Below are 24,434 nucleotides of genomic sequence, written 5' to 3' on the forward strand. Positions count from 1 at the left end.
CCGCTGAGACAGGTTGAATTCATGGCCTTTTCACATCACATACACATTCTGGAATACTTTATTTCGTCCAACTGGTGACTTTTATTAAAGTTTTACTGTTACACATCAATACACAATAGGACAAACTTCTAATTATTACAGAGACCCCAGCACCACCTCTTGGGTTTTGTGGACAGAGACCAGATCAAGAGCTTGTAGGCTGGTTGCAACTACAAGGAGCAGATGCCAATACCATCGAAAAGGTAAATTTATAGCCAAGAAAACCATTCCTATGCTATTATTACAAAGATGCTTAACTCCTATGTATTTGATCTTTATTTCAGATCGTTAAACAGGGTTATACACTTTCTGATATCCGTAATAAGGTCACTAAGGAAGACCTCAGATACCTCAGACTGTGGTAAGAACAGCTTCACAACACTTTGTACAATAGAAAGTTTTTTTCATGTGATTATGCTTTTAAACAAAGTTATAGGAAACAAAGTGATACTGCCTTTCCCTCTTCATTGAAGTTAATTCCCTTTCCTATGGCTTAGTCAGAAAAATGCCAAACTCTGTGATTTTTCCAGGTTCAAGTTGGGAGTAAAGCCAAAAGGCAGCACTAGCTATAAAGGCTCCATAGGAAAAGTCAGAAGTAGGATGGTGAAAGGGAAGCATCTCTCCCCCTTCCATGCTACAGCCAAACCCCTCTTTAAATTGCAGCCTGCATTCTAGTTCCCATGTCATCTTAAAAGGGCTGCTCTACACGCATCTGCCAGCACACCTAAAGATGCAGTGGAACCTCGGTTCTCCAACTTATTAATCCGTTCTGGAAGGCTGTTTGAGAAGCAGTTTGTTTGAAAACAATCTCCTTTCTCACCTGAGAGACGCATAACTGATCATACAAGTATCAGCATGAAAGGGTTGTTGGGTCAAGAACCTAGAACTGAAGTTTTGTTTGACAGCCGAGGTCTGACTATACCTCTAAGGCCAGGTCCCACTCTTGCTGGGGCACGAGTGTCACCTCCATACATGAAAACAACACATTCCTATCTTAGCTAAGTTTTCAACACCAAGTGGCAAATCTACACAAGCCTAGAGTTATATACTACACTTTTTGCCATAGGGGCTCCTAAAGAAGTTTGACTCTAAAGACGACTCTTGTTTGTTTCGTAGTGATGAGCTCCTCTGCAAGCTCTGGACTGCAATCGCCCAGTACAGAGAACAGACTCAGGGGGCCACGGCTACCCAGGATGAGGCTTAAGCGGTCAGCTAAGCTGGAGAACAGAGGGAGCAAGGAGCCAACATCTTTCTTGTTAAAGCTTCTCAGACAGAAACAAAACACCATGAATAATTCAAAAACTTCAAGTTCTAAAGAGTTAATGAAATGTTTGTTTTCACCTGTTATTAATCAGCGTGTGTTCTGTACCTTTTATCAACATGTCTTATGCCTGTTTATCAACATGTTTTAAAGGTGAGTAGAACTATATTTTGAGAACAGTAATTGTGAGCCCCCGTTTTGACATCCAGAGTATTATGGAATTCTTTAAAAAAGTGTTTTAACTTACTGTTTTAGGTTATACATTAATAGTACTTGGTTAACTGCATTTGAAACGATTTTCTCTTCCACTTTGTTTTATTGAATGTGTAAATGCAGATAACTAAGTTATTTGGCCCTTGAAATGACTGTGGAATTGTCCTTCTACCCACTGCCTGGTTATATAGTAAATGTTGTTATATTAAGGAGCAATGGTAGCGAGTGTGAGCAGGCTTCCACCACTGACACACACACTCATGGAGGCATGTGTGCGCACATTAAGGAACACTGTGTTAGCTGTGGGGTTGGGCCCGAGACAAGTGAATGAGCAACTCCCAGGCATACAAAGAATTGTTTTTCCTTTCAGTAACTAAAAAGTACTTATTAAAATAGTGAACAACTAAATAGAGCAGAACTATTTTAAGGAAATAATATGAAGGAAGGCTGTATTACCTATATAGACCTATACAAATCTAACATAACCTCAATGCAAAACTGTATAAACTGCATGCAATTACTATTTTAAATCTACATATGTTCTGTGGGTTTTCCCTCCTTCACAAAGTTGAGAACAAAAGTTCCTTACAGTTGCTGTCAAATAGCCCACTGAAGGTATAGCCATCCATTACACGCAGTCTCCCATTAACTGACAGACTTAAACTTGATCCACTGATTTGCACCACGAACTTCAAAAGGTGGATCATTGGAGTAGATGTGATAGCCTAGTTCTTCCAAAGGTGGCTCAGGATCAGCTGTTGCAAATTGGGCAGCGTCCTCAATTTCTTTCCTCACTTCAACATCAATTTCCTAAAAAAATCAGATAACAGTTTAGGTACCAACTAGTTCTACTCAGATCCTGTCACTAGTCTAATTCTTCTAGTACTAGAAATACTAATAAATAGCTGCTACTTTCAAAGATGTAATTTTTTAAACTAAGTGACACAATGATATATACCCAGGAATATTTTATAGTCTAGACATCAACATTTAAATATATATGTATATCCTGGCAAGGGAACACTTACTTATGAATCACAACAACAAAAAAACATACCCAAAGCCTACTTCTGAGAAAAAAAAATTGTGCTCCCGGGGGCGTTTAAAAGCTTTGCCAATACAACTGATTAATGTCCTGTGATAATCCTTTCCCATGCGGTAGTTCACCCAGGAGTGGCAGGTGTGGAGAAAAGTTGATTTGCTTAGACAGGAGACCACACTTTTAAACCAAGAGTGACAGACAGTACCTTTAATTCTTCAACACTGGCAAGGTTGCTGTTCACCATTCTATCCTTGAGAAGCATAATAGGGTCACTCTTGCTTCTTACTTCCTGAATTTCTTCTCGTGTACGGTAACTACATGGAAGCAAACACAGAAGTAGGTAAGAACAGTCCCAGTGTAGCAAAAAGTTCTGTGACATATGAAACATTCTACATATCTTAACATGTAGTAGATACCATATATAGTAGGGATTTTCACAGTGCTTTCTATACTGGAACCAATTTATTGGGAAACACTGCTTTCCTGCCAACACTCAAATAATTACTTTAAGCCAACTGGTGTCTGGCTTCAAAAGCAAATGTTGAAATGCTTTGCTTTTTTCATGTGAATAGCACCATTCAAAGCGCACCCTACTTTAGACACCATGTTCGTATTTCCCATGAACATACCTGACTCCAGGATCACTCATGCTGTGTCCGTGGTAACGGTAGGTCTGCAGCTCCATCAGTATGGGCCCCTAAAACAGAACCCAAGGGAGACTAGGTAAGAACACAGGTACAGCACACCAACAATCCATGGCCTCAAATGCACACTCTTTCAGGATCAAACATATTCTCATCAGATCTATAAATCAGGTGAATTGTTGGAATTTCTTACTGACTGATTCTAAAGTTATCTGTTCTCATGTAGAATACTGACTGCGTGTTTCATCCTTCTCATTTTAAACAGGAACCTGTCCCAGTTTGTTTGGAATCAAAAATCAAAAAGGCTTTTACATGTTACAGAACCGACTGATGTTCAATAAAGAGTTGTTTGTTTCATCCGCTGCGTCTGTCATACAATCCTTTCAAAACAGCTTAGGTTGAAGGAAGAAAAACCTAGTGTCGAAAGAGGTATGGCAGCAACAGAAGGATGGCTTTTATCTTCAGGGTCACTAGGCTAGTCTTTTTCCCCCAGTCACAGGTGACATATATAAGCATTTTGATCCTTTTTAAACACCAGAAGAAATATTGATATAAACTCGAACAAAATAAGATTAAAAGCAAACCTCTATGAGTGCTGGAAAGTACAGAAGGGTGGGAGAACTAAAGATAGGCTGGGGAGGTAAATTTCCACCTCACACCCATTTCAGGCAGTGTTTCATGGGCTGGCAACCAATCCTGCTGCGCACAGATCCGGCCAGTGTGTAACAGGAAGCTGGCAGGCACCATGACACTTGACCCCATGCCTCCGCTGGGAGTCTGGCTGGCCCAGCTACCACCAGGTAGGTCACTCATGCTACATTAGAGCTCCCTACAAGGCAACAACTTTGAACACAGAGGGGAGGGAGGTGGATCTAGGATCCCTGGGCAGTTTGGTATAGCAGTTAAAAAGGGATACTGAGTCCAAGTACTTGGGACCCAATCCTGATGGTCATATATGGTACGTATGTACCCATAAGTGTTGTTCTGTGCCTCAGGTTTCTTATCTACAAAACAGTAATAATCTCACAGTTGTGCCAACTAAATAAGATACTACATAAAAAGTACTTAGTGTGTTACCTGACATATGTCAATCCCTCAATAACTGTCACCTCTTCTTTCTGTTATGTCATCCACCAGCAGCCATTTGGAAGCACTTAGCATTGGGCTAATAAGCAGGTTGTGATAAGGGGTTCAGGCCCTGGGTGGTGGGTACCATCTACCTCCCTAATTCCAAGACTAGGCTTTGGTCAGGCTGGAAGTCAACACATGCTAAATACCACTGACCCTGTTTCCACATGGGACTGGGAACCACATCTTTTGGGTACTGGGAGAGAGGTAGATGGTACCTACCACCCAGGGCCTGAACCCCTAGTCCCTCAGTCCTGATGTAGACCGCTGAGCCCACTGGCACCAACCTGCCATCTTCATCACACTCTCCCTTATTCTTGTTTTTTCTTAAGTGCTCTGCATGTCCCTGGCTCCTTTACCCCCTTCCTTCCATTTTCATCACCACTAACCAAATCTTACTTATGCTACCACCCAAACACGCACACACACAGGAGCCTGAGTCACTGAAAGGGGAACCTCGGGGCTTTCTGGGCTGCAGAACACTGACCTAGGGAAAACGCCTTTCCAGGAACACTGATGGCACATCCTCTTGTTGGGCCAAGCTCTCTGTGCCCCTCTCCACTGTGTAACTTAAAGGTCAAGATTCTTGAGGATTCAACAGCAAGACTAAGGTTACGTACTTAAATATTACATCAGCAAAGTTCTCCAGTGAGCCTTGCAGGGGTCCCCAATCTATTCATTCAATGAGCTTATAATTACTAGGGGTTTGGAGGCACATAATTAACCAAACCCAAAGGCAAACTAGATATAAAGTGCCACGATGAAGACCAAAAGAAATGATGAAGACAGACAAAATGCTGAGGAAGCACTAGAAGAAAAACTTTACCCCAATTGAGGCAACATAAAATGTTTCCCAGGAGGTAAGCTACCAAGATGACACTATTTATGAAGGGACCTCATTCACTTCACCGGACTGTTTCTATCTTACACACTTGAGTTGGCACTCACCCCTGCATACTTACGATAGACATGGAGAGGCATTCTTTTAACTTTTAGGTAAACATTAGAAATCTTTTGTCCAGAGGCCTATGAAAAAGTCTTACCTTTCCAGCTCTACAATGGGCTGCTGCAAACTTTGTTGCCTCCCGGACACACAAGACATCCATTCCATCTACCTGTTAATACATGGGAAAGGGGCAGAGCATCAATCAAACTGCCTAAAGCCATTTTAATTCTATACCAGTTGTTCCCACACTAAGAAAGAAAACAACTCTTCAATTTATCTGAAACTGTCTAGTGCACTGAGCAGCAAAGGTATGGCCCCAGCTCTATGACCGGTATCCTTACCCTCAGCCCAGGAATGAAGTCACCTCTCTTGTAGTAATCAGTGCTGGCTGCTGCTCTCTCAACAGATGTCCCCATTCCATAGCGGTTATTTTCACAGATGAAAATACAAGGTAATTTCCACAAAGCTGCCATGTTATAAGCTTCAAATATCTGCCCCTGGAAGTGTGTAAAAATTGAAGTGGTTTCATTTTGCTATTTTTCTCTAGACTTCATTATCCCAACAGCTGCTGCTGCTGTACCTGGCAGAGAAAGCTTTCATAAAGGATAAAAACCCTCATCTTCTACAACCAAGTTTTTGAGAAAAGGACTGCAAATTAATCTAATGGTGAAGTAAGAGTAGTGGTTAACTCTAGTGGGTCCAGGTGGGCGGTATTGACTGGGAGGAGAGACATAAAAGATCTTCTCAGGTATAGGAGGTGTTGTATATTTGGATCTGGGTGGCATTTAAACATAAAATCATCTTCTCTGTTTGGGGGGCGGGTGTCAGAGAAGCAGCAAAAGTTATCTTTTGCAGCTAAGGGAAGTGAAAAACCAAATACTGCCACCACTTGCTTCTGGGAGGCCAAGGCAGTAGTATAGACTATACCAAAGAAAAAAGAATGAACATGGAAAAATGTGTGGCTACCTTGTTTTATACTTTTTGTAAATTTAAGAGACCCACCAGACAACCAGAGTGAACCAGTGTCTTAAGAATCAGCATCCAAGCAGGGCCTCACAGAATGTCATCCATAGACTGATGACAACTTGGACCATGACAAGGGAAGCACAGAAAGGACTTTGACAATGCCAAGGCCTCCAGGAGACTGAGTCCGATCATTACAGTACTGGTTTAAGAATCAGTTTGCAAAACATAAAAAGGTCCTTCACCACAGACTTTGTGAAGCACTGAGGCAGAGCAAAGGAGAGCTCCCTCACAGGAGTGCATCCCTGGAGGCCACTTAGAAAATGCCCAAGAGGCAAAACTCTAATCTGGCCATAAAACCAAAATTTAGCTTGCCATGTGAATGGCTATTTCAACTAGTAACATATTCTTTGCAAACTGACCTATGAATATTCAACACTTTGGAAATAAAACTACTCGTTATTAAAAGTTAAGAGACACGTACTGACCTGATTAGCAGCTCCATCACCATACAAGGTCAAACAGACCTCGTCTTTCCCATTATACTTGCAGGCCAGAGCAATCCCCGCTCCCAGCGGCACCTAGCAGTACAGACAACCACGAAAGGAAGCACAGAAATTTAACTCTTGGCCAGAAACTGAGGTAGAAATTACACTTGCTACAAACCTACCCTACCCCAACCCTATCTCTGCTTACCCACCCCAAATATTATAAATGTACCAGTAGAGAGTAATTATACTTTCATCAGGCAATAACATTTCTGTACTCAAGATTCAACTACTAATTCTAGGGAGCTAAAAAATGAGACCTAGGCCAAAAAGTTGTAGAAATACCAATATATTAGTAAAAGTAAACCAAACAATCTAGATATATGTAATTTTATACTGTTACTTCATTGTCCACTAACTGATGTTTCCACAACAGTTGGCTTTAGATTCTAACAAGGCCCGGAGACCTAATCACCTGCCTCTGCTGGTCCAGCACCAGCACCAGCACCAGCACTGTTTACAGTAGGAAGAGGCAGGGCAAGGTGGATGTGACAAAGCAATTAATGTACTTAAATATAAATACAAAGGTAAAGGTCTGGCTTCACCACTAGAAGCTCTTGCACACTTACAAAGCCCAACAAATACCTAAAAAAAATTTTTAAGTTATTGTCCAAATCTATTTACTGAATGATCGAATGGTAGGGTAGGAAGCAATAGGTCTGTTAAGCACTGTAAGCCCCAAGACTACTAAAAAACATCAGAGGAAACGTCTCTGGCATAGAAACTATTGTAAAGACACAGGGCAGCCAGGCTGGTGCAGCTCAGTGGATGGAGCATGGGCTTGTAGTTCAATTTCTAGTCAGGGCACATGCCTGGGTTGCACGCCAAGTTCCCAGTAGGGGGCGTGTGAGAGGCAACCGCACATTGATATTTCTTTCCCTCTTCCTCCCTTCCTGTCTAAAAAGAAATAAAAATCTAAAAAAAAAAAGGCACAAGCCAGGACCAAATCTAGAAAATCACACAATCCTCATCCTCTGCTACCTGAGCTCCAACGATGCCATTGCCCCCGTAGAAATTTCTGGCATACATATGCATTGATCCTCCTTTTCCTTTAGCACAACCTCCTCTTCGTCCTAGAAATGGCAGCACACACACAAATGCATCAAGGACCAAATATACAAAACAAACCCACATCCAAGTGTTTACTTAGAGGCTCATCTACTAGAACTCAGAGGCCAATTCCATTGATAAGCACCTGCCCCTCTACACAAACACATATTCCTCCTTTCCTCCAGGCCCTTTTATAATAAAGGACAGATCAGTCACATGTCCTTGACCTTTCCAGCTCCCTAATCACTGAATTTCCTTCACGTGTTAGGGTAACAGTTCAAGAGTCAAAGGAGACAAAGACAGAGAGGAATACTAAAAAATTTCCTAGAATTTAAATTGCATATCATGAAATGCTTCTACTTAATGAATGCTTTATTTCTGCTGGCATGATCCAGTGATGATAAACACAATTCTGATTTTATAGAGGTAACTATTTAAACTTTTGCCTGAGGGGTCAGATGACCTCAAAAATGGTCAGTTCACTCAAAAGCACAACACGAGTTCCACAGTACCAAAAGGGAGAGGGTGTTTTAATTTTGTAAACTCAAAAAGGCTTTGGTCTTAACTCATGAGAGTTAGTATCTTACTAGGAAAGATTTGAAAACTTAACTCAATTTTTCCCCCTTTTGTAAATTAATAGCAAACCTGTAAGCTCTGTGAGAATTTCTCGTACAGAAAGCCCACGAGTATAGGTGAAGCCATGAGCCCGATAGGCGGTGATCAGATGGTCTGTGGGATTTATGCCAGCTTCCAGGCCCACACAACAAGCTTCCTGCAGTAAAGGAAGCAGCAGCCATGAGTCAATACAGTACACATGCCTAGATAAAACGGTTCCTGGACTAATATGGAACATCTGACCTGGCTGAACTCTTCATTAACAACCACAGAAAGTAGCTCTATCTGTCAGCAGAAACAGAGTGGAGGGTAAGGCCCAGGCCAGAAGCGACACACTAGCAACGCACAGATGTGTTGTTTTCTTTAGTCTGCAAGGTGGTTTTTAAAAGAAGCCTGAATCAAATATCAGTATTAAAATAGAGGGAGTCTCATATGAAAATTGAGATTTCTTTCTTGTTTTAAAGAAATGAACTACAGGAAGCATCAGGCCCATATTTCCATATGGCGTCAACTGGCTGGGACCAAGTTACGATGTCCCCTGCAAGGGGGACCTGCACATTCTAGCTCATCACCACTGCTTGTCGCCACTATCCACTTTGTATAGCTGGCCTTCTTCACTCATTTATTCTACCTTAGCTGGTCCCTGTAGGCATCTGGATTGGTAACCCTTGGTCTAACCACCTCCCTACACAAAAGAAACAAAAAACCCTTTTACCCCAAAAGTATATCCAATACTTTTGTGATCACAGGTGTGATCACAATACCATAAAGGAAAGGCACAGGAAATCAGAGATGTGGTGCATGAATACGTTCTTTAGCATAGGCTTCATAACAGATCTCTGCATTTTCATTTCTATTCTAAAACATCAGACCAGAATCCTTGAGATGCATAAGCCAGGGTAATAGCCACAAAGCTCAAGCCACACTTAAATTCCTAAATAACATGATTTTATTACACAACTACCACTCACCTGACCATCACACAAGTGACAGAAACCACGAATAATTTTCTGTTTATACAGCTGATCAGCCTTTAACTCCATTCGGCGAACAGTCTGCATCATCTTGTAGTATTTGAGCCCGTCCTCCCTGGTGAGCACCGTTGTGACAGGGGGGCCCTCCTCCAGCCGGTGAAGATCACACTTCTGAAAGGGAATGGTTGTCTTCCAGCTACTACAATGTAAACACTGGCAACCCATTCTAAGATCTAACTCCATCACAAATACTACTTAACTCAAACTCCACAGGGGTACACCAGAAATGCTGCACATTGCTTCTAGAAAAGAAGAGTCGAGTTTATGATGTTACTTCTTACATCATAAAGCTCACTGTGCAATGGGGTGGGGTTTGGAGGAAGGAAATCTTTCTAGGATGACTTTCACTGAAAACCTCTAGAAATCAAATCAATTACAGGTTGAAAGACAAACTTTCAAAGAAGTATTGAAGAATCAGCTCATTCAAGTGTTTTACCAAATCACACTCTAAACTTTGGAGTCTTTAATTTTTTCAGTTTGCCCCTCCACCCCAAACACAAGCAAGCTGTTAGTCAGAAGTGTAAATTCTAATTTTTGCTAAACATCTCCGAACCTTTGATTATAGAGCATTGAAAGAAAATGGTGAAAAAGCATGAATATCAAATGTTTTATTTCAAAGGTAAAACTACTGTATTTTGCCGTGTACATTGTGTACTTTTTTCCCCAAATATCTGAGGGAAAAATAAGGATGCACGTTATAAATGGGTAGTACTAATTCTATATCTATATAAATGTTTTTAATTATGTTACCTATGCTCACACATTAAAAGTTAACTCTAGAAAGCAATAATGATGATCTGTATGCAATAATAATGATCTGTATGCAAAATAATACCCTGGAATATGATCAGTGGTTTTCTTTCCAAATATAAATAAATAAATAATTGGATTAAAATGAAAGATTTTTTCCCCCTGAAAGTTTGGGCCAAAAACATGGGTGCGCATTATACACAGCAAAATATGGCACATGCCAGACTGGACCAGTGTTAGTAACACAAAGTTAATTAATAACTTCATTACCTTACCTTAATTTCAAATGTAGCATCATTTGCAAAATTACGGGATGCCACCAGCACTCTGCTTGCCTAGAAAGATCAAAATATACAAATATATCAGTATTTTTATTGTCAGTTACTTTAAAAGTCATTATTATTCATCAGTTATCAGGATATAGTCCTAGAACCTGAATGAGCCCCATTATGGTTACTGGCTTATCTCGCTTCTATTCACTGCATTAAGAGCTTGTCCTCCAAAAGGAATCCTTTGACCCATGAAACTCGATCGTGCCCCTATGGGAAGGGAACAGCAGAAAGGGAATGGGGCACAAACCAAACCAACCCACTTAGCCACTCTGTTTTCAAAATTACAACCAGAATATAATGAAGTGAAGGCCAAGTTGAAGAGACTAGATAATCTGTGGATGTTGTTTGTTTGTGCTATTTTACTCATAAACAGGTATACTGAGCAAGGGTAAGCCTCACTTCCAGAATCATTCTTCAACTACAACTATGATTTGATCTGTTTCAGGCAAACCAGTTTTCTATGAAATGGATCTATAAGAGAAATATTTCCAACTACTTAAAGTATGAGATAAATACATTAGTGAAAAATGTGTAAGACAAAAGAAAAGATACTTAGTACTCCCTGGCTTAAAAACAATGGACTTGAGGGATGTTTTAGAATTTGAACAGTCTATGATGCCTTGGGTAGGGGCCTCCTGAGGCCCCAGGAGGGAGAGATGTTCTTGACAACAGTGTTCCCTTCTTGATGTCTAAGTGCCCATCACTGCTTGGCCGTAAAAAAGCTGGGAGAAATGTTTCCTTCCATTCTTGTAATCGAACACACCTGCTTGCACTGTGGAACCTCATCATGGACAACCACCTGAAGATTAGGGGATCAGAAGTCCTACAACTACGGAATTCAAGGAGCAGCCATGTTGAGACTGGTAGGAGGGGCAGAGCCATAGAACAGGTAGGTCCCACACCCACGTGTCAGAAAAAACTCCGCTGCAGGGATCCCCCTGTGGAGCAAGGGGTTCCAGCCCAATTGGGGTCCCGAGCCCAGGGTTCCAGTGCTGAGAAGTCAAGTCCCCATAACATCTGGCTGTGAAAATCAGCAGGGATTATGGCTCACAGAGGGCTACTCAATACCCAGACACTATAGGTCTTCATAAGCCCACATGCAGACTCACTTGCTGACAAACTCACTTGCTCTGGGTTCCAGTGCAAAGGCAGTAGCTCAAAGAGTACCAGGGGCATAGAGGGGACTAAACTGATTAGCTTCAGGGTGAGGACTGGAGGGGCAAGGTATGGACAACTCCTGACAGGTATCACTGTTCCTTTGCAGAGCCTTCTCCCCACACAGCCAGCACAGTGGAGGGGGCGTCATATCCGAGCCCTCCATTAATCTGGCTAGCAAAGTTCACCAAGCCCTGGTGATTCCCTGAGACCCCTCCCCACCCAACTTGCACACCTGGCCAGAACCTCTTCCAGTGGCTCCTGCCCACACAGCAGCCTGCCCAAGCTCACACTTCAGACTTTCCTAGGTCTGAACCCCATACAAGCAGTGGTTAGCCTCAGCGTGCCCTGTACCTCCTGCTAAGCTACCCCTAGCCCAACATAAGCGAAGAACAGTCTCTACCAGGTAGCCGCAAACCTTGCATAAGCAGCAGCCACTTTGGGGTTGCAACATAGACTCAACTAAGTGGCCATATACCCATCCCAAGTGGCAGATGGCTTCAGTACACATCGTGGTACCCAGCAAAGGATCCTAAACCAAACACTAGTGGCAGGCAGCCTTGGTTCATGGAGGACCCTCTCCCAAGGGCCTCCAAGCCCAGCATAAGAGACGATCAACGGCACATTACTCTGTACCTCCTACCAGACAGCCCCAAGCTGGGTAAAAGTGGCGGCTGAACTTGAGTAACACCAGAACTCCTCCTTAGAGGCTCCAGGAGCCTCTGGGTGGCTGGCTTCGAACCACACCACAGCACCACACAACCAGCCCCACAAATGACACACCCAAAGGGTGGACTCAGCTGGCACCAGAGCTCCATTAAAATGACCCCTGTTCCGTGGTGTCAGGTCCCACGCAACAGCTCATCCAATGTAGTCATGTCCACTCAACAGCCAGTCAGCCTGAGGGTCAATCCCACCAAGCGATGTGCCAACAGCAATCAAGGCTCACCTACAATAGGAGGGCACACAACCCACACAAGGGACACCCCTAGAAGCACCCAGCTCAGGTGACTGAGGAGGCTCATAACCTCACTAGACAGCTACTACACAAGGCCACCTTACCAAGCCAAGGAAACATAGCTCTACCTAATACATAGTAACAAACACAGGGAGGTAGCCAACATGAGGAGACAAAGAAACATGGCCCAAATGAAAGAGCGGGGACAAAACTCCCAAAAAAGAGCTAAACAAAGTAGAGACAAGCCATCCACAAGGTGTAGAGTTCAAAACACTGGTTAGAAAGATTCTACATGAACTTAGGGAAAGAGTAGATGAACTCAGTGAGAACTTACAGAAAGGGGAAATGTAAAAATGGAGATAGAAACATTTAAAACAGTCAGAAATGAATAAATTAGAGGGAATCAACAGCAGGTCAGATGAAGCAGAGGGTTGAATCACCCATCTGGAAGACAAGGTAGCAGAAAATACCCAATCAGAACAGCAAAAAGTATCCAAAAAATAAATGAGGACACTGTACAGGGCCTCTGGAACAACACCAAGCATATCAACATTCACATTATAGGGATCTCAGAATAAAAGGACAGAGGACAGGGGATAGAGAACTTAAAGAACTAATGACTGAAAACTGCCCTAAACTGGTCAAAGAAATGGACATGCAAGTCCAGGAAGGGCAGAGAGTCCCAAACAAGATGAACCCAAAGAGGAGGTCTACACCAAGACACATCATAAGTAAAATGCCAAAGGTTAAAGACAAAAAAAAAAAAGAGTATCTTAAAAGCAGCAAGAGAAAAGCGGTTACCTACAGGGGAGCTCCCTGTCAGCTAATTTTCAATAGAAAATTTGCTGGCCAGAAGGAAATGGCACAAAATATCCAGTAATGAAAAAGCAAGGACCTCTAAGCAAGATTGCTCTACCCAGTAAGTAACCTGTGTTAACACAACTGAAATGTAATGATGAATGAGCATACTAGACCCAAGAGCCCAAAGTAGACTGAGCACACTGGGAATTACTATAGTTTACAGAAACACTAGCTGATTTCTTCTGTTGTGGGAAGGGCGAGCTATTAAACAGAGTTTCGTGCACAGACACACATAATGTAGAGTTAATACATAATTGTTTAAAACTATTTTCCTCTGTGCCTTAATATAATTAATGCCATGCGCAGGCAACAGAAAAAAAGTGCAAAATAGCCAAAAGAGGCATGGCTCAAGGAAGGAACATTAACTCTTTCACTGTCTCTAATCTTTATAAAAAAGAAAAAATATTAAACACGGGGAATCCATTTCCATTCCACTACAGTAGTCTTCTCTCAATAAGAACTTGACTGAATGAAGTTATAGTCCACTCTTGTTTTATGTAGTTAACAGATCACTGCACCTCAAAGCTCATTTCTATTTCATATGGGCTATATTATAAGATTTCTGAAGAGGCCAGTTTTACTAAAGCAAAGATGAAGTGCAATTTCCATTCCATGCCAACACATTGCTGGAAGATTGGAAAACCAGAGTTAGGAGTATTTTGGACAGTTGAGGGTATTAGGATGATTTTAAATAATGACTTCTCTGTGCACACAGAGACACACAGAGGCAAATGATTTGAAAACTCACATACAAATTTTCCTTTTCCTGCAGATAATTACAAAATATTCTACCAAAGCTTTTCTTCTTGAATATAATTCTTGAAATTTAACACAATACAGAACTAAGACTCCAAATAACGTTGAACACGTTTGTATGACTTGCATTCAACTGAAAACTTGTTGTGGAAATTAAATGAGACAAAACATGTGAAATACCTAGCTTCATGCCTGGCCCATATTAAGAGCTCAATAAATGTTGGTTACATCGTGTGTAAATGCAGAAAAACATAATGGTGAAATGCACTTCTCCTTCAGGAAGATCCAGTTACAATGTAAACTCTTAACAACTGATAAATCAAACTGCGTTTTGTAGTAATTTCAGTCAACAGCAGTCTTAGAGGGGTACACTTCCCACCTTTTGACCATCTCTGCCCCTACTAAGCAGAGTTGACACAAAGTTCTGGGAGAGTTTCTAGAGCCAGAATTGTAAGTCAAAGCTTGCCTGCAGCTACAGCAAGAAATATTACCTTCCTGTGCTTAGAGGTCAAACTGCTAGAAGCTTAGGCATTAGGCACATCTGAACGCTGGAGCCAGAAATAGCGCTAACTTCTGACCCCACCCTCTCAAGCAGCACCGCGGATTTCTTTAGCTACTTTTACTGTTGTGTTGTGTTGTGTTGTGTTGTGTTGTGTTGTGTTGTGTTGTGTGTGTGTGTGTGTGTGTGTACGCGCGCGCATGCGTCAGAGGGCTTTGCTCCACGTTTTGCTACACAGTTCTGGAACTCACTGCCAAGAAAGTGAGGAAAGGGGAAGAAGACTGTTTCTGGGAAGTCTGACCTTGTCTGAACCCTCCACAGAACCGAGCGCGTGTTTAACAAATGTATATACCAAAGTGGGCGCTCAAGTTATAACAATACTTAATACAAATTACCCCTATTATGTACCAGGTACTATTTGGAAACATTTACACAATCGCTCACATCGTTTAAGCCTCGGGACAAATGCACGGGGTATTTATCTCCATTTTAGAATTGAGGAAATTGAGCACGGGGATGTTTAAAAAGACAGCGAGCTTGCTCAAAGTCGCAAGGTTAGTAAACAGTGAGGCTGGTGTCTGAAGGACCCACTCAGTCTCCGGATTCCATGCTCTTAACATACTAGATGGCTTCTGGGTCAAGAGGAATGTAGTCAGGAAAATTGAAAATGAATGGGTCAGAGGGGTGGTCAACTGGAGACTCGAGAAAGTCCAAGGGCCCCTCTTTTCTGCTTGCAGTAAAATCACGGGCACTTCTGGAGCACACCCAGCCCCGCGCCTGGAACCAGCGCGGACTTCACGGAACTCCCATCCCCACCCACCCCGTTGGCGCAGGTGGCCCCAGCCATCGCTCTTCCAGGGGCGAGAAGCGGAGCCGAGGTCACCGCCAGGAAGCAAAACGAAGACTCGCGGCGCCAGAAGCACCCGCCGCGCCTAGCCAGAGGCACACCAGTGTCCCGAGGCCCGGCCCGCTCTCCCCCGGCCTCCGGCCCCGCTAGCTCCCCACACCCGGCCGCCCAGGCCACTTCACCGGCTTCTGGGCAGCGCCTGACAACACGCGGGAGACGGCGGCGAGCATCTTCCTCATGGACCGGGGGCAGTGACGGTGACCGCGAGGACTCCCAGCGACCCAAGTCGCACGACCCAGCTGTCTCCCAGTCTCCTTCAAGCGCCCCGAATGGACACCACGCCTTAACCGCCACGCGAAGTGACGTAGCAGAAAGACGTCATACTCCGCGCCGGGCTTCGGACCAACCAGGGCCGTTTCCAGGGTATTCCCCGCCCACTTGGGAGATCCGCGGCCGTCCATTCGGTGTCGTTGCTGGAGTGGGGAGAGAAGGAGGGCCCTTCAGTCGCCAATTGGCGGGCGGAGACGGAGCTGCGCAACCGAGGGCTCCTGGGTGGGAAAGTGGGGACCGGTCGCCCGGACCCCTCGTGAAAAGATCCTTCTTGGATTAAGCCCCACAGATTAGCCGTGTACGATTGGAAATCGTGCAGGCCAATTCTACCTTGCGTCCAGTCCTGCCGGTGTCTATGCACGGAATGATAAAGATTAACGGTGTGGTTGAGCAAAAAGAACATCTGGTTTCTATAAATGGTTCTGCCGCTAACTTGTCTTTAAGAGATGCTGTAACTATTGCACAGTGCTGCCCTGTCTACTTGAGCTAGGACCCCAAAATCGGTTTTCCAAGTAAAGGTTGGGAGGTCAATGGGAAAAGCCTTTTGGCTCTAGTTGTTGATTCACATGGTCAACGTGAGTTAAAAAACCTGACGTGGGTGATAATAACAGCACAAAGAAACAAACACCCCCCAAGGATAGAACATAGGTCATAAAAGTCAATGAATATTTGAGTGTTTCTAATATGTTCGGCTCCATGCTGGCAGAAGGATTATGGCTAGGCCCTATTTTGACTTTGGAAACATACAAATGTTTTCCATAACCATAAAACAAAACATAATAAAAGTGGAGACAAGATGAAGCAAATGAATTTAACCATATACCAAGTTCTCTAACCCCACAGAGAATGACCCAGGGTTATTGAATAACACTGCCTCAAAAAGCCTTACATTGTTTTCAGTTTAACAGTGTTACTGTTATTTGAGACTGAGTAAAGTGAATGTGTAATTGTTAATGACATTAGGAACCAACATTGTCAGCATAAAAGAGACACAAATATGAAATCAAACGAAGTAAAAACCCAGTAGTCTTGATTTTGAATCAGACATAGCAGTATAAAATCATGACTATTTTCCCCTTAAAAATATACACCCTAATTCTTGTCACTGGAAAGATCTAGAAGCAAAGAGCTACCTGATTGTAATTATTCCAAAATCTGGTAAAGGGAAAGAGTCAAGCATTTATCTTGCCTCTCCTGTATAAACTGAATTTCAAGGTAAACAAATAATTGATGAGAGAAAGTACTTCACAGAACACCTTCCCCTAATGAATTAAAAAGAGCCTGAGAATTTTAATACCCCCACCTTGCAACCGCCAAGGAAATAATGGACCTAGCTGTCGAAGAACTTGACAGTGTTGGATCAAATTGAGAAAACCTTGATCAACCAGCGACCCTACCCTCCTGCCCCAACTTACCACTCCAAAATGTCTTTGCCTCTAAATCACAGGGGAACCCTATCAAGTCTCTGGGCTTCCTACAGCTTAAGGACTGCAATCTATAAAATGAAAAATGGGGAATACCTTACAGGAGAAATGACCTAGCATCTTGAATAAAGAATGGCAATATTAAAAAAAAAAAAAAAAAGGAGGACACAGGAACTCACCTGTGTTAAGAGAGCTAAGAGACCTATGGATCCTGGCTGTGAAACTGTAAAAACAAAACAAAACAAAACAAAAAAATCCTATTTAAAAAAAAAGACATTTATCAGATAATTTGGGCAATTTAAACACTGACTGGATGTTTGGTGATATTAAAGAATTATTCCTCTGTGCAAATGGCATTAAAGTCATTTTAAAGGGTCCTTATCTTTTGCAGATACACATTGAAGTTTTATGGTTGATATGATATGATGTGTGGGAGCAGCTTTTACATAACCTGGTCCCGATGGTGGCCACGCTGGGGCAGTTTGTGAGATGCTACAGAGGAAATAGGACAGATCACCAGCTGGCAATGGTTCAAGTCGGTGGTTCCCACATAGGGGTTCGCAGTACTCTTCTCCGTATTCTTGTGGATGTTTGAAAATTTCTCATGACAGAAAGAGCAGTATAGATGCCAGACATCATTGATTACATATGAAACAATTATTTTTATTTAAGAAAATCCATATTCCTTTTTGCATTTGCCACAGCACACTGAAGCCAAGGAAGGACTTGGCTATGTCAGCCCATTGCAAACATCCATGAATATTCACTCACTCATTCATTCATCCATTCATTTCACAGTACACACTGAACACCTATAAACCAGGCACTGGAGTTATAGGTGTCAGGGACATGATGGCTGTCATGGAGCTTGTGATCTGAGCGATAGATATTAAATGGATAAGTTATACATATGATCACACATATGATGGATACATTTCCATTGTAAAGAGTGGTGTGGAGAGCTGAGGGTGGTCAAGAAAGGCTGAAGAAAAGCCTTGCAGGTCCGATCTGCCCACCGAGCTGCACTGACCAGTGGTGGGAAGGGGCAGGAGGACAGCATGCCTGGTGCAGTCCCGGGTCGAAGCTGCTTCTGAGAAATGGAAACGAGTTTGACGGTAGATCATCGTTGTTCTTTTAGACCTCACTAAGGACTTAGACCTTTGTCCTAGAAACAATGAGACATCAAAGAAGGATTTTAACATTAGCATTGCAATTTGTAAATATGGAAGACAAGATGCACCCACTCATGACAGGACCCCAAGGGAAGTTCATTGAAAGATGTGCCATCGTGTTTTCATGGAAACACGTGTCTCTTGAATCCACAGTGAGGTGTATGAATAATGGTGAGTATGAGCATCTCTTTCTCTTAGCCAATGTGGGAAAATGGATTCTAAAATCTTCCCTCCTGAAATATGGGTGTGCTCAAGCCAAGAGAATGTGAGCATGAAATGGTGGGGCCGCTGGATCTGTGTTTCAGGCTTAGTGCTGCCTTTGACCTATTCCTGCACGTCCCAACAAGAGCGAGAACAAAGTTTTTCTTCCATCTGTGGGTTGCATTACCCTGGGCTGGCTTTCATCAGACCACTGATTGCAGTACATAGTGCATCCTGCTACTTCTGGCCTCGTTCTCCCATCATGCAGACCATGGCTCGTTAGTCTAGCCTAAAGTTGCTTTCAATCATTTTCTCTGGCTGATCCCCAAATAGAAGCAGCCTTTGGAAACCTAAGAATAAGCTTTGGGAGAGGCAGCATAACACCTGGACTGTGGAACCAGTCTGCCAGGTCTCAAATCCTGCCTTAACTACTGTGTGACCTTGGGCGAGTTGCCTAACCTCTCTGTGCATAGTGTTCCTCATCTTTAAAAGGAATGTATAGCAATATTCATCTCACAGGGCTGTTATGAAGTTTATATGGGTTACTATTTGCCAAGAACTTAGAACAGTTGGGGGACCCATAGGAGCACTACACCAGAATTGGGTAAACATGCAAACCTTCTAATCTCCTGGTGCCTTGGCTGTCTTCACGAGTAAAGCAACTTTTAGAAACTTCTATCTTCCAGGTGTGCCTCGAGAAGGAATCAGCTGGGTGCTCAGCTGATTGAAGGGGTGACTACTAGCTTTGTAGGAAAAATGAACTACTGTTGGGGCCACCAAGCTCTACAGAGTAAAGACACTAAGTAAATGAAAGCAACTGTGTTGCTGTAATGCTTAGACAAAGGTTGTGAATGAAACCACCAGGCCAAAGAAAAGCAGACTGTCCTGATGGCAGATGCAGGTGGTGGCGGGAGTGGCAGCTCAGTGGCCTTTGTACTACAGCTTGTAGCTTCTTTGTGTGTAAGTTCTATGCTCACAAAAATCCACGAGGCCATGCCAGGTGTCCAGCTGCCTGGTGGTGGCTGTGTAGCTCTACCTGCTGAAGAAAAGAAAGGAGGAAAGTGGGGACCTACCGCGGAAACTCCCGTGGGGCTGTAGTGAGCAGCCCAACCTCCCTGCCTGTAGCACCAGCCACAAAAAGTGTCCCGACCAAAATCCACAGGAAAATGCCAGACAAGAAGAAGCCAGTAGCTTCAAAGGCCATGGACCTTGGCATGGGTGGCCTTGACCCTGACCATCCTTCCAAGCCACCAAAGGAAACCAAAGCTCCAGAATGGACACTTGCCTGCAGTCTGCACAGAGTCCACTGCTGTCACCTGGCCCCACTGGGCAGGCGGGTGGCCCCACGGCCCTGCCTCTAAAACACCGGACCTGTCATTGAGCCACCAAAGGAAGTGGAGGGGAGTCAGCAACACCGGGCGGCTGTCCACATCTGAGAAAATGAGGACAGGTGGTGACGTGGGGGGCCCTGGACACTGACCTTGGCCAGGGAAAAGCCAGCGAGGCCCCTGGAAGGAGGGGTGAAAAGCCAGGGGGCAGCCCCTCCCCTGCAGGACTGTCAGGCTGGGTGATGAACACATGGCCCCTGAAGCGAGGGGTGGCATGTCATCAGGTCACAGAAAGGCAAGAGATGAGGAGTGTGGACAAGGAGAGCTCTGAAGACAAGACCAGCTCACTGGACAGTGATGAGGACTGGATGCCACCATGAAGGACTTGTTACGATTCACATGAAGGCTCAAGAAGCAGTGCAGGGACCCCAGCGCTGTGTGCAGGAAAAAGGTCAGGTTCAGCACCACTGAGATGCAGGCCCTGGGTCAGCGCAGCAGGGTGGCTGCGAGGGAGGCTGGAAGGAGAGAAGTCTACCCTTGTCGAAAAGCTGCCTGTCAAACTCCAAAAGGGACGGCAGGGAGGACTCTGAGGAAACCTTCCAGTGTCTTCTGCAGCCAGACAGAGAGAGCAAAGCCTGGCAGGACTGGGCCCGCGGACACACCCCTGGTCCTCCTGTCACAGCGGAGAGCCTGCAAAGGGTGTGCGCGCTCCAGCGAGGCAGAGAGCAGCCACCTTCACGGCTCAGCCAGCAGGCCCAGCTCTCGGTCTGATGAGGGCGGTTCTGTGGACAGAGACGACAGCCTTCAGCCTGAGTCTGTGAGCAGTTCGGAAATTCAAGGAGGGGCTGGTGTGCAGCCTCGGGCTTGGCTCTTCAGTCCGGCATGTGCAGGTGGAACCGGAGGGGCAGGGGCGTCCCTCAGCGGTGTAAGGACAAGGGGCAGACGTGCCGTCCCCCTGCTCAGAGGTCCAGAGGCCTGCTGGCACCACCCAGGAGCCCCAGTGGGACTGTGTCTGCCAGAGGGGCACCCACAGGTAGGAGAAATCTTTATCTTCACAAAGACCAGAGACCCGGAGTGGCCGGGCCTGCCACTGGGGACAGTGCTTTCAGTCAGCTGTCCAAACATGTGGCAGCGGGTGAGGGGGCAGGAAGCCCCAGTGGGACCTTGCCCATGACCTCCTGGAGCCAGAGCACTCTGACTCAGAGCCCGGAAGCAGACGGGGGGGGGGGGGGGGGAGGGCCCCAGGCCGGCCTCCCCCCGGTGGGGTGACTTGGTTCACCAGAGTTGGCTGCGCAGCAAGTAGACACTGAGCTCAGAAAGCAGGGACTTCCACGGAATGGGGTCCTGGGGAGCGAGAAGGAGTGGGGGCCAGAGGGCCAGGACCAAGGGTGCGCCGCCCTTGCCATGGACCCCGACAAGAGCCTGGCGTTCACGGGCTTCTCCCCGCTGCTCTCCACGCAGTTATTCCACTTTGGGAGTAGTGTCTCCTGGGGGACCAAGCCAGCCGGCCTCTTCAGCCCTGGCCCGAGCCTGCCTTTGCAGGGTGCGTCCTTCTCGGGCTTTAGAGAGGCCCTGGCTGGCCATGGCCCTGTGTTTGGAAGCTCACACTTGCTCGTGAAGTAGGAAGCAGGGCACTGGCCCAGGAGGAAGTCTCCAGCAGCATTCAGCTTTCACAACAGTAGGAACTTGGTTGAGGAGGACATTTTGGACCTGAGGTCTAGACGGAGGGTGGATAGAGAGGACAAGGACCGGGAGGCCTGGGGCAGTGATGCCAGTGAACTGAGTGACACCTCCATGGAGGATGGCAGCCCCGTGGCCCCTGGCAAAGTCCTCAAGCTGTGAACCGAGTCCAAGCACCAGCATGTCTGTGGGTAGCGCGTGTGTGGGGGTGAACCTGTACGTGTGCAGAGGAGGGCAAGACCCGCTGTGACCTCCCTGTACATATGTACAGTAATGGGAAGTGATGCCCCTATTTGGCATGTGTATCCTAGTAAACATGAGTTTTATAGCTTTTTTTTTTGTAAATTATTTAAAGTGCTGTAAAAAATATTTTTGGAAAACATACCTGTTTGATTTTGTAGGGTGCCCCTGACTGCAGTTTCTGTGGCCTCCATAGTGCTCCCTTAGTTCTGCTCTGTATGACCTGGCATAGGTCACTCAGACACTGACACTTTGGGGTGATTGCTGTGGAAATAGCAGGCTGTGCCTGAGGGGGCAGCAGTGACACCCCCAGAGCGTCCCAAGGCCCTGAGGTCTCTGTCCACAGGCTCCTGGACATCCCTTGCTACAACGGATCCCAGGGCAACAGGCCCTGAACATGGTCACAGCCTTGGACTGGAAAAATATGAAAGCACAAATGACCGCTCCCTGGTGTGTGCAGATGTCCCAGGCAGGAGTTCGTGCCTGTCACCCCACTGTCCCCAGACCTGTATTGTCTCATGTCCAGTCCTGTTCATTGACGATATGGTTCTAACCTGTCAGTACATGGGGGAAAATCCACCGGGCTTCGTCAGCTGCCTCTATAACTGGCCAACAAACCCCGCCAATCTTCAGAGACCTGGCAAGCGCTGTGGAACTAAACTTGGAACTGATCGAACACAAGGCAGAGAGCGTCACGGGCTTTACCAAATAACTATCATAGGTTCTTCTGTGAAGCAGTTTCTCATCATTTAAAAACTAACGTCTTCTCTGTTATTATAAAAGAAACGGGTAAGGCCTGCTGGAGTGTGGTCGGTACGGCAATAATATGGGTGTCATAATTTATGGTTTCAATTTGAACACTTCACCGAAAATGTTACATGGTGTGCTTGGGTGTGATATTGTTATGTTACGGAATGACATGCTTATGATTTTGTCATTAAAAAGGAGTGTTATTTGTCCCAGACCCTGTTCTTTGGCTTTCCAGGGGTGTCCAACCTTGGCATCTCTGGGCCACACTTGAAGGAGGAGAGTTGCCTTGGGCCACACATGAAATACATTGTGACACGTAATTACAAAAAAAAAATCTCACCATGTTTTAAATAAATTTACAATTTTGTGTTGGGCTGCGTTCATAGCCCCCCCTCCCCCGGACCACATATGGCCCATGGGCTGCAGGTTGGACACCCCTGCAAGTGAATCCTGGTCATTTCTGGGGAGGGGGAGGCTGCAAACCTTGGAACCTTCAGCTGAGCAGGGTGTGGAGGGGCACGTGGGAGCACGAGGGAAAGAATACCAGCCGCGCGTATCTGCTCACACCTAGAAAACTAAGGAAAGATTGGGGTCACATCACATACCAGTATTTTTTTGGTCCCGTCTGCTGTGTCTCCTAGCGTTTTGCCTCTGTTTGCAGCAAGGTCTCGGCCTGTACTCGTCACCTCTGCTTTCCTGAAAACGATGTGTCTCCAACACAGCCTGTAGGCCTCACACGCTGGGCTAGTCGGTGCCACACCCCGCCCCCCAAAACGTTACCCAGACTCTGGGCGGAGCTGACTTACGTTTTCCAAGAATTCCGGGGGGGGGGGGTGTTGCAGCGGCTTGTTTGAGGACCAGATCAATGTGCACCTTCAATCCTTGGGTAATATTTATCAGTCTCACCTTATGAAACCATGAGATTTTGCTCCGTTTCCAAGGTGGCCGGATTTTAAGGAATTCTGTGGTTTTCTAAGGCAACAGAGCACAGAGCAGGACTGCCTCATGGAAAGTGTCCCCGTGAATGAGGGGAGGGGTGGAGTCGCTCACCCGTGATTACTCTCCACTGAGCAGCATGGCTCGCCTGGCCACACTTCTGCAAAATGAGCTGGCGAGCCTTTACTAAATGGTCCAGCCATTTCTTCCTCTTGGCAGCTTCAGGACCTCTGCTGTAAAGGCATGAAGTCTTTCGGCAGCCTAAGTCTGCGTCTTTTCAGAGAAAAGCACTAGAGTCTGGCTAGAGCACTTTTGTATGTGTCATTCCTCTTGGACTCGTTCCTGGCAATTATGTTGAAAACAAAACTCCTCCCGAGCTTATTTCTGCAGGGTGTTCAGAGGACAGTACAATATAAGCTTAGTATCTGGCATGGTTGGTTGTCTGGGTTTTGTGTGTGTTAAACCTGGTCTTTTTATGGACACGGTATTTTAAAAAATCCTCCTGAGCTTTCTCAAAACCAAGTAAATCAGAGAAAGAAAAAGGAAGTGCAGGGAAGAAAGGAAGGTCACTAGGAAAACAGGAAGAGAGCGAGAGAGAAGTGGGGGAACCTCAGTTGGGAGGATTGGCTGGAAGGGGACAAAGTGATTTCTCTGGAGAGAAGAATATTGAAAGTGGGAGAAGTGAGAGGAATTGAAAAAACCACAAAAGGAGAACCAAGATTTTCCTTCCCC

At 45.1% G+C, this 24,434-nt stretch overlaps 2 protein-coding genes, 1 non-coding gene and 1 pseudogene across 3 annotated transcripts in view; 3 read left to right on the forward strand and 1 right to left on the reverse strand.

The window, feature by feature from the left end:
• MAP3K15 (mitogen-activated protein kinase kinase kinase 15) overlaps positions 1 to 1,243 on the forward strand; it is a 92,376-nt gene extending 91,133 nt beyond the window's left edge. Inside the window, exons 27-29 of the mRNA XM_037157445.2 lie at positions 127 to 242; positions 324 to 400; positions 1,156 to 1,243. Coding sequence (XP_037013340.2) covers positions 127 to 242; positions 324 to 400; positions 1,156 to 1,243 — 281 coding nt within the window. The remainder of the gene's footprint in view (positions 1 to 126; positions 243 to 323; positions 401 to 1,155) is intronic.
• PDHA1 (pyruvate dehydrogenase E1 subunit alpha 1) lies at positions 43 to 15,990 on the reverse strand. Its single transcript, XM_037157490.2, has 11 exons — positions 15,824 to 15,990; positions 10,509 to 10,568; positions 9,421 to 9,594; positions 8,480 to 8,606; positions 7,766 to 7,857; positions 6,725 to 6,817; positions 5,615 to 5,770; positions 5,371 to 5,442; positions 3,185 to 3,252; positions 2,761 to 2,869; positions 43 to 2,323 (listed from the first exon to the last, which is right to left on the reverse strand). The coding sequence occupies exons 1-11, from the start codon at positions 15,878 to 15,880 to the stop codon at positions 2,159 to 2,161; spliced, it is 1,173 nt and encodes a 390-aa protein (XP_037013385.2). The 5' UTR covers positions 15,881 to 15,990; the 3' UTR covers positions 43 to 2,158.
• Positions 15,991 to 20,041: 4,051 nt separating this feature from the next.
• Positions 20,042 to 21,938, forward strand: LOC119058314 (protein phosphatase 1 regulatory subunit 26-like; annotated as a pseudogene).
• A 2,114-nt stretch (positions 21,939 to 24,052) lies between these two features.
• LOC119058402 (small nucleolar RNA SNORA8) lies at positions 24,053 to 24,189 on the forward strand. The gene has a single exon (XR_005084246.1). It is a non-coding gene; the product is annotated as a small nucleolar RNA SNORA8 (small nucleolar RNA).
• The last annotated feature ends 245 nt before the right edge of the window (positions 24,190 to 24,434 follow it).

Source organism: Artibeus jamaicensis, unplaced genomic scaffold (assembly GCF_021234435.1).
Source record: "Artibeus jamaicensis isolate MK-2021 breed Jamaican fruit bat unplaced genomic scaffold, CSHL_Jam_final scaffold_1283, whole genome shotgun sequence".
Lineage (NCBI taxonomy): Eukaryota > Metazoa > Chordata > Mammalia > Chiroptera > Phyllostomidae > Artibeus > Artibeus jamaicensis.

Bases quoted from the DNA above. Each gene is read 5' to 3' on its own strand.
- PDHA1 (XM_037157490.2), bottom strand. From the start codon at position 15,880: ATGAGGAAGATGCTCGCCGCCGTCTCCCGCGTGTTGTCAGGCGCTGCC. The intron at 9,595-10,508 runs GTAAGGTAATGA...ATTCCCTTTCAG, and splicing joins ATGCTACATTTGAAATTAAG to AAGTGTGATCTTCACCGGCT. The intron at 6,818-7,765 runs GTAGCAGAGGAT...CTGTACTGCTAG, and splicing joins ATGGCATCGTTGGAGCTCAG to GTGCCGCTGGGAGCGGGGAT.